This window comes from Salvia splendens, chromosome 21 (genome assembly GCF_004379255.2).
Source record: "Salvia splendens isolate huo1 chromosome 21, SspV2, whole genome shotgun sequence".
Classification (NCBI taxonomy): domain Eukaryota; kingdom Viridiplantae; phylum Streptophyta; class Magnoliopsida; order Lamiales; family Lamiaceae; genus Salvia; species Salvia splendens.
In genome coordinates this window covers 3,954,936-3,965,052 of record NC_056052.1, presented here as the reverse complement: position 1 = coordinate 3,965,052, position 10,117 = coordinate 3,954,936, and the positions used below count along the sequence as shown (strand labels likewise).

General features: G+C 44.3%; 1 protein-coding gene across 1 annotated transcript; it reads right to left on the bottom strand.

Annotated features, from left to right (window-relative positions):
- Positions 1 to 1,052: 1,052 nt before the first annotated feature.
- On the bottom strand, positions 1,053 to 3,874 carry LOC121784763 (probable receptor-like protein kinase At5g24010). The gene has a single exon (XM_042182989.1). The coding sequence runs from the start codon at positions 3,735 to 3,737 to the stop codon at positions 1,245 to 1,247; it is 2,493 nt and encodes an 830-aa protein (XP_042038923.1). The 5' UTR covers positions 3,738 to 3,874; the 3' UTR covers positions 1,053 to 1,244.
- Positions 3,875 to 10,117: the final 6,243 nt, after the last annotated feature.

Sequence of the window (10,117 nt, the reverse complement as noted above, 5' to 3'; positions counted from 1 at the left end):
TTTAACTATTCAGAGATCTCACTATTCTATTATTCAATTCAAAAATATAATTAATCAAAACATTCCTTCCGTCCCACCCTAAGTAATAGGAGTATATTTTTCTTTTTTGGGATGCCTCATCCTAAATGACGCATTCCTTAACTCTCTCTTTGTTAATTGATAAGATCTATAACAATTCATCTCATCTATTCTTCAATTTAAAAATATAATTAATAAAAACATTCCCTCCATTCTACCCTAAGTAATAGGAGTATATTTTCCTTTTTGGGATGTCTCATCCTAAATAACACATTTCTAAGTAATAAAAATGTCACTATCTCTACTTTTTCTCACTCTTACTTTACATATCTCCACTTACCTCACAAAACAACACTTCAACAAATATTGTGTCGAAAATGAAATGTTTCACTTAGAGTGGGATGGAGGGAGTAAGTTTTTTCATGGCATCTCCTAACGTAGGGAATGATATTTTTGTTTTTGAGTAGATAAATTTAGGGATAATAGTCATTTAAAACACGAAGTTTGATCAAATTCAGATCTGTCTCACGAATTTTGAAATTAGAATAATAAATCACGAAATTTCATTTTATTCTTATTTTCTCATCTATGCATAAATCAACGTCCTTTTATGATAGTAAAAACGACAATATTTTAATACAATAAGAAGAAAAATATAAAAGAAAAAAATACTTATATTGATAAACGCGTTGTTTTGAATATCGTTAAACAATGAATTTTTTCGGGATGAGACAATTGAGAAAAAATTGAAACTTCATGATTTAATATTTCAATTTCAAAATTTATGGGACAGAACAATGTTTGACCAAATTTTTAAAATTTAAAAGGTTATTAACAAATAAATTTAACATACTTGTCATACTACTATATATGAAATTCTTCTTTCTAGTTTTAATTGAAGTGAAAACACATCTGATTTTTTTTGCCAGAAAATAATCGCATGCTTCAAAGATAAAAGTATATATTTCTAGTACTCCTATCATACTTCATGGATTGTGGTGGCCTTAGCTACCCTTGTATTGTAAGAGATGTAGTGAAGACACAATTACTCAATTCATTGTTATTAGTAGGAATGGTTGGGTCTTCCAAATTATAATTCATGAGACCATATATTCCACAAAAATACAAGTAGTTTATCCCAATTCAAAAGGCACACATACAAAACCATGAGACAGCAAACACTAGACAAATTTATCAAAAAACAACACACCAAGATGAACTTAGTCTCACCTCGCACCATCCATATCCAGCAACGAAAACACCTCACTCCCATTATTCTGGCTCGAAACCACACCGCTGAACGACCGACTAACCGAGTCGTCCTCCTCAATCGTGAAGCTATCCGTTGGCAGCCGCTGAAGGACCGGCATGGGCACACCCCACGACACCTCGGTCGTGGTGTCCTCATACGGCTGCCTGGGCACGGCCGAGTGCTGAAGCTGGCGGCAGTACTCCAAATCCCACAACACATCCACCATATTAGGCCTATCCGCCCCATTATCTTGCAAACATTTCTCCACAGTCTCCCCAAACTTCCTCAGTGAATTCGGATTAATCTTCCCCTCAAGACAAGGATCCACAACCTTCTCCAACTCCCCCTTCCTCTGCCACACCATCCCCCAATCCGCCAAGTTCACCTCCTCCCTCGGCAGCTCCTGATCCACCGCTGGCCTCGCGCATAGCACCTCCAGCAGCACCACTCCGAACGAGTACACATCCGATTTCTGCGTCAGCTGAAGGCACCTAAAGTACTCCGGATCCAAGTACCCGAAGCTGCCCTTCACCTCCGTACTCACATGAGTCTGATCAAGCGGCCCCGAATGAGACAGCCCAAAATCAGCCACCTTCGCCACATAGCTCTCGTCTAACAAGATGTTCGTCGACTTGATGTCTCTATGAATAATCGTCCCGGTCGAGCCAGTATGCAAATAATGAATCCCCTTCGCCGCCTCACAGCATATCCGCAGCCTCTCGTCCCACGAGAGGCTGCGGATCACATCCCCATACAAATGCTCCCTCAAAGTACCATTCTCCATGAACTCATATACAAGTATCATCTCGTCCTTCTCGTCGCAGTAGCCAATGAGCGAGACGAGGTGCTGGTGTCGGATCTTCGACAAAACTCTTATCTCCGTGTGGAACTCCTCGAACCCCTGCCCGTGCCCTCCCTCGCTCCTCTTTATAGCCACTTTGATTCCGTTCCTCAGCGTCCCTTTGTATACCTTCCCGAAACCCCCTTCTCCGATCATCAGCTTCGCGTCGAAATGCTTCGTCGCGAAGAGGATCCCGGGCAGCGGGATCTTCAGCCCGAGGTTCAAGTCAGCAAAGGGCGTCCCGGTTACCGATGTCCGAGCAGTAGTCCTACTATAAGAACTCCCCAACGGCCAATTCAAAACCCCATTCTGCTTCACTTTCCTCTTCCTGAATCGAAGAAACACTACACCAAACACTACCAAAGCTAAAATCAATCCACCAATGCACAAACCAAGAATCAGAAACAAGCGTTTCCCAGAACCATCTCCAGAATCAGAGGCCTTGTCTGTGAGAAGCTCCATTATCTCCACACCATTCAACATTGCATTTCGAACACCCGATTCCGAGTTGGGGCCAACGCTTACATTCACAAAACCGGAATCATCCGATTCCACCACACGATCTATATAAAATGGAGCTGCCCCCTGAGGAATTCTATCCCAGGGAAACACCGCATAAGGCTCATCACCATCGATAAACAGGTTGAATTTAAAATTCTCATTCGAGGTATCACTAACAATGTCACAAAAATGCAACCTCAAGAGATGATTAACTCCCTTCTTAACCTCAAACCGCCACGAGATGTTACCGGAGCTATTAGTAATCATCTCTTTCGCAGTATTGTAAACAGAATCAGGAGCAATGAATCTCGTAGCTCCACCGTCCCGATACTTAATCTCATCAGTGTAAGTGTGGGACTTGGAAGTGTTTCCAGAGAGCAAATACGGATCGTCGGGAACCCAATACCTCATCAGCGTGTCAATTTCCCGCGTAACGTTCCCGCCACCGACGTTAATCCTGTGAAGAACCCGCAGCGTGAAATCACCCAACGCGCTGTTAAAGTCTCCGTTATCTCCCTGATCACTCATGCGAGGAATGGGAACGGTAGTGTAGTCGGGAATTAGCTCCGGCGGCGCGAGGAAGACTTCAATTGCGTTAACGAAAGCGAAGGATCGGTCTTTTTGAGCAGGATTGAAGTTGATCTTCAGCTTCCCTGTGGATGCCTTGATTAAAAACTCTTCTACGATTGGGAATCCGTAGCGGCCGCCGCTTTGCGCGGTGAAATTGGATAGGAGGGAGAAGCCGGCGGCGGAGACGTGGAATTGGGGGTTTCCAAGGGAGGGGAAGGGGAAGAAATGGAAGCGTAGGATGTAGGTGCCGGGTTGGTCCAAATTGAGGTTGTAGGAGGATGGTTTTGTGAAGACTCTTGCGGTTTGGTAGAGAGGGAGGGTTTGGTTTGCGGCGGAGGAGGTGGTGCCGCTGGAGGAGAGGGAGAAGGTGGAGGGATTCTGGTCGCCGGTGAAGTTGCGTTGGAAGGTGAAGAGGGAGGAATGGGAGCCGCAGTTGATGAAGTAGTAGTTGGGGAGAGTGTAAGAGGATGAGGGGAAGAGGAGAGAAGAGAAGTGGAGGAGAAAGGTGAGGGAAAATGATGAGAGCATTTTGTTGTTGGGGTGAAGGAGCTCCATGGATGATTGGATTTTGGGAGAGAAGAATTATTGCAGAAGAGATATGGAATTTGTTTGATTGGAGGGGAGAAGAAGATAGAGTTGATGAGCTTGACTTGAAGTTGACCTGGGCTAGTGTTGTGTTGTGGCCCTCACAATTATGCTACACTTAAATGCTTTTGAAGGTTCTCTTTTATTAGATTTTTCAGATTTCATTAATTAGAAAAGTCTTCCATGTAGAAGTAACAACACTGGTGGAAGATTCAGAATATTAATTGATGTATTTCCTCATGACACACAATTACAAACATTAAGTAATACTCCTACTACCATAATTAATAGTATAAAAGTTTTTGCACCTTTTTTAGGGGAAAGATATAAGATCATTCGATAGTCGATACACTCTCTCCCTACTGCCAATCATTGAGGAAAAACTTCTGTCCAGTGCGCATATGTCGGAATGGGCAAGGAGATAATTATTTAGATTAAATATAGTAGAGAAAATAATGAGAGAGAAACTATTGAAAATAGGTTTTCTTTTCCTAAAAGAAAATCCACTTATCCGTTTTTAAGTGATGTATTAGAGCATCTCCAATGGCGGCGAGCGGACAGGCTAGCCGATTCCCGGCGCTGGCTGGTCCGCTCGCCTGACCATTGGAACCGGCGAGCGCCATTTCGGCGAAAAAATCAGCGACCCGACGCAGATTTTCGGGCGCTGGCCGATCCGCTTGCCGATCTGCTGGCCGCCATTGCAGGCTCCCGATCGGCCAGCTCAATTTTTCTTTTTTTTTTTAATTTTTCGAAACACTATATATACGCGATTTGCACGTTATTTTCATTCGCACCGCTTGTTTTAACGAGTTTTCTCTCTCACTTAATTTCTGTACAAGAGCAATAAAGTAAAATGGAGAACAACAACGAGTCTACTCCAGTGACGAGCGGGTCTCAAACTCTCACGGTACCCGTGGGAGGTGGATGGGGTCCGATGGCCGGGTACTACAACATGTACCCTTGGCTGCAGATGATGCCCGGGATGGCAGCCGGGGGTAGTATGCCGGGATGGCAGGGGATGCAGGGCGGGCAGGTGGTACCGGGGATGCAACCCGGGATGCAGATGATGCCGGGGTGGGCAGCCGGGATGCAGATGATGTCGGGGTGGCAGCCCGAGATGCAGGGGACGCCGAGGGAGACAATGTCTTTCGCCCCAGTCTTGATTTTTTGATTGCTTCTTCGCTCACATCGACCCCATCGGAGACGCAGTTCACTGGGTGTGATACTTTCTCCTTAGAGGAGTTGGGGATAGATCTCGAGGATGCGGACACTCTCGTTCAAACGGGGGGAGTAGGGCGGGGTCGGGGCGCACCAAAGAAGAAGAAGGGCAAGGGGAAGGGCAAAAGGGTGGTCGGCGAGTCGTCGCAGCCGGCTGATGACGACAGCCCGGCACGGAGGAAGTAGACGGATGCAGAGAACGTCGCGATGTCCAAGGCTTGGGTGAGTGTTTGCGATGATCCCCTCCATTCGAACAATCAGAGGATCGTCAACTTGTGGTCTAAAATATCAGCAGCATACAAAGCATTTTGCCCGGAGGGGAGGCCACACAGCGGGGAGGAGTGCCGGAAGGGGTGGGACCGAATCAGGGCTGCGGTCTCCCGATTTTTGGGCTTGTACACCAACGTCCTCCGCATGCAGACCAGTGGCCAAACTGACGAGGACTGCAGGAAGATAGCGGAGAAAGTCTTCCCGTGCCCGGACTTTATAAGGAGTTCACCAACTGGAACTGCTATGAGGTGTTGATGGACTCCGAGAAGTTTCGGGCAGGTGTCGATGCTGGCTGGCCGAAGAAGCAGCGACTGAACTATGTCGGTGATTACAGCGGCAGCAGCGGCGGTTCCCATGACCTCCCTGAGGATGTTCAGGAGTTCCCGTCCCCTCCATCGTTTACTCACCGCACTCGCCCGATTGGTCAAAGGCGGGCGCAACGGGTAGCGAGGGGGTCGCCCAGGGGTCCCAGGAGGTCCAGTCGGCATCCCCCTGTTGGCAAGTCGCCAACCGAGCTCGCTTTCTTCGCGCGTCAACAAACGCGGGCTCAGATGCATAAGATCTTAGCGGAATGGAGGGCGGCAACTGACCCCGTGGAGAAGAGCTTTCTTCACTCAATGCTCGAGAGTAGGCAGGTCGATTTGGATGCCGCCTCAGCACAGTTGGGGGGCTCAGACGCGGGCTCAGATGCCGCAGATTTGGAGATCCCGGATAGCGGCGACAACGGCGGTGACGACGGCGACGGCCACGAGGAGTGAGGCGGAGGCGGGGGCTCGTGTGTGGAAGAGGTTTTTTTTAATTAATGTAATTTTTTTAATTAATGTACTTTTTTTAATTTAAATATTATTATTGAAGTTTCCCGTATCTGTGTCAGTAAATTTAATTCCGTATTTTGTGTAATTGTTAATTATTTGTTTTTTATAATTTTGTTTATTGTGGCTAGTCAATAGCTAGCCTATTGTTTATACAGTTGCTTGTCCTGATTATGTGGCAGGATGAGTTTTTAGTGCTGATGATGTGGTAGGAGGAATTTGTGACTAGCCTATGGTTGGCGTATGGCTAGCTTAAAACCATTGGAGATGGTCTTAGGAAATATAGTAGGAAGTGTATTTGGTGATCTTTATCGTCCCTCGACAGCCAATGTTGTCTTCAAGAAGAAGTTCAATTTGTTTTTGTTACCTTCTACTTGTGTGTGATTTTGGATGAATGCACTTGTGTCAACCTGTCATAGTTTACACTGCTTTGTAATGTATCTCCAACCATTTACACCAAACTCAAAGCTATTTTTGGGTATACGACACATAAAAAAGTAGTTTTACTCCAATCATTTACACAAAAATCAAAATTTACACCATTTTTGAGTTTTTGTCTCACAAAAATTTTGCAGTAATACCATATTTGGTGTTGTTTCACAAAAAACATCAAAAATGAGTTTGAGTTTGGTGTATGGTTGGAAGAAGATTTCTACACCAAAACTCATTTTTGGAGTATGGTTGGAGATGGTCTTAAGTAGGGATGTCAATCGGGCCGGCCCAGCGGGTTTCGGGCTAACCCTATTCGGGTTGCGGGTCAATCGGGTGCAAGCTAATTGGGTTGTGGTTTTTTCCGGATTATAAAAGTTCGACCCTAACCCTAAAAGCTCTGGTTTTGGGTTAGTCCAACGGGTTAATCGGGTTGCTGCCGATAAAATTACCATGTGATCAATTCAATAAATAATGATGAAAATTAGTTATATTTATACAATGTAAAGCATTTAATTATGATAAATTTGAGATTTATGGTTAAACGCAAACATAAATATGATCAAATACTAATATTTGAGATTTGTGCAAAATAAAATATAAACATACAGAAATTTTAAAGCATGTTTTAGAAATTTAAATATTTTTATAGTGAATTTGAATTTTCTAATTTATTTATCTATTATTATATTAAAAAAAATTAATATATAATCTGTATATTTAATACTCCCTCCGTCTCATTCAAGATGACCAGTTTTCCTTTTTTGTTTGTCCCAACCAAGATGATCACTTTTCAATTTTGGAAATAACCTCATCTCTCCTCATTAAAATATTCAACTACTTTTTTCCTCTCTACTTTATTCCATCTAGCAACACTTCCTAAAATCTCGTGCCACTCAAGAATGTGGTCATCTTGAGTGGGACGGAGGGAGTATAAAAGTGAAAGTTAATTTTTTTAGGTATCTATATTATAAAAATAATCAATGAAGTGTCCAATTAAGAGTTAAACAAATAAAACAATATAAATTTATCAGATTTTCGAGCGAGCCCATGGGTTTTCGGGTCTAACCCTAACGGGTTGTGGGTTAATCGGGTTGTGATTTTATTGGTCTAAAACTTTTCAACCCTGACCCTGTAAATTTGGCGGGCTATTTGGGTCAGTCCACGAGTTGCGTGCTGCACTAAGAGATAAGGGAAGTTGGAAGTGATACTAAATTTGTCAAACACTAGTTAGTTTGATTACTTTCGGGAGTGACAAAAAATTGAATTCGTGTCTGAGTTAGTCCAAGCGGGCAATGTTATGGGTTGCAAACTATCACATTTCAGAATGAGAAAATTCACTAAGAGATAAGGGAAGTTGGAAGTGATACTAAATTTGTCAAACAATAGTTAGTTTGATTACTTTCGGGAGTGACAAAAAATTGAATTCGTGTCTGAGTTAGTCCAAGCGGGCAATGTTATGGGTTGCAAACTATCACATTTCAGAATGAGAAAATTCAAAGCAATATGTATAAGTGTTGTGAGGACCAATTGGTTTAAAACTTTTTAGGCCATCCGCAACGCTGTTTTTTATCCGTCTCATCTCTTAACTATTCATGGGCCTCAGTATACTTTTCACTCCATCTCTTAACTAAGAGACAGCACCTGCAACCCTCCATCTTTTATCCATCTATTAATAATCTCATCCCTTAACTATTCATTCAATTTTATTTTTTATTTTTATTTTCAACAAATTCAATTAATAAAAAACACACTTCATTAAATAAAATAAAAATACAACTTAAAATTCAAAAAAATAAAAAAAAACACATAATTAAAATCGTAAAAAAATAAAAATTACATAATTTAAATACAATTTTATAGAAATTAAAAAAACTACTCTGCCGGCGAATCATCCCCCGAAGGCGGTGGCGGTGCACTCAAGCTACCTGGAGGCGGAATACCAATTTGTCTTGCCATATACTCAATTCCGGTAAGATGGGCTTGATATTGTGGAGGCGTCATGCGGGAAGTGTTCGCCATCGTGGCGGTCAAGTACATGGACAATAGGGTATTCGAGCCCGAGACCGAGCCCGAGCCCACCTGGCTTGATTCGCCTCGGCCCCTCCTCCCTCGAGCTGCCTTTGCCGCCTTGGTCCCTTGCGGCCGACGGCGCCCACTGGAGGACCCCCTGCATCGGTGGTCGTGCCCTCAACCTCCTGTGAGGTAAACTCTTGTGCGGCGCTGCCTGAACTGCCCTCACTAGACGAGTATTGGCCACCCGTCCTGTGCTTCGTGCGTTTCGAGGTCGAGCCTGTGCTGGACTGGACACCGCCAGCCCACCTTTCCTCGTCTCTGACCACCTCCCAAACATCGACATGTTTGAATTCTTTGCCGTTGTCGTCAAAAAAGACTCGCAAAGCCGCTATCAGAATGTCGGCTCCACTGGCTCCGCTTTGGTAATTCACTGTTTCATTCTTGTAGATCCCGTAAAAAAATTTTACTTCTCTGTCGACTCGGTCAAAATGACTGCGGAGCATCTTCAATGTGCGGCGGCGGGACCCCTTTGGCTTAATCTCGTTGTGGGCGTCGGTGACCTTTTCCAAAAAACTTCCGGGTTTGTTGATTCCCGACGATGGGATCGTACGAGACGCTGACCCAGGCGTTGTACAGAGCCATCGTGTCCTTGCGGCTGTATGGATGACGGCCTGCATCCGCCTCCTCCGCTTCCTCCATGGCGTCGAATGCGCGAGCCCTGGAGCTTCCACCGCCTCGTCCTCCTTCCGGATTGGGTTCATCCGATTAATCCTCCCTAATTTGGAATAATCCCTGCGAATACCTCAGGGTGGAGAGACGAGCGTATGCATCCACATCAAAATGGGGTGGTTGGTACGCCGCCGGCGTCGACGAGCCTTGGGTGTCCGGCGTCGACGAACCAGAACCGGAACCACCCAAGACATTGTACATGCCCCCAGTCGCCAAATGCGTTTATGTCAAAGCCACCGGAGCCGGCAGAGTTTCCGTCGCAAAACATTTTGAGATGAAAATTGAAGAGGTGAGATGAAAATTGGAGAGGAAATGGAGATGATTTGAGAAGAATAGATGTGTGTTTGTGTGTATAATGAAGATGAAATATGAGTATTTATAGAATAAAAAAAGAAAAAATTAAAAAAAAAATTCATATGACCGTTTTTAAAATTTTTTTTATTAAAATCGAATTTTTTTAAAAAAAATTATTGCGTCAGCGTGACGACGTTCATTCGCGGGCCGGCGAGTGGGCATCACGCCTAGCGCCAGCGCGCGCCACGTGGCGCTGGCGCGTGGCGAGCTGGCGCGCCAACCTTCTCTCTGGGATGAGACGCTCGTCGAGACCCAGGACGGGACGCGTTGCGGATGGCCTTAGAAGCGATCCAACAACAACTTTCTACTACTCCCTGTATAGTGCCTAAAACTGAAGCTGGAAATATCAAACTAGATGAAAAATTTTAGTAAACAAAAGTGGAGTATTTAAAATGCACATGTGATGTTTGGTTGTACATGTCTAAAACATACCGCCTCATAGCCACGCAACACCATCGCCCATCTACAGACAATGTATTTATGGGATGGTGACGTTATCTCGTACAGGAAATCTCACGAGTA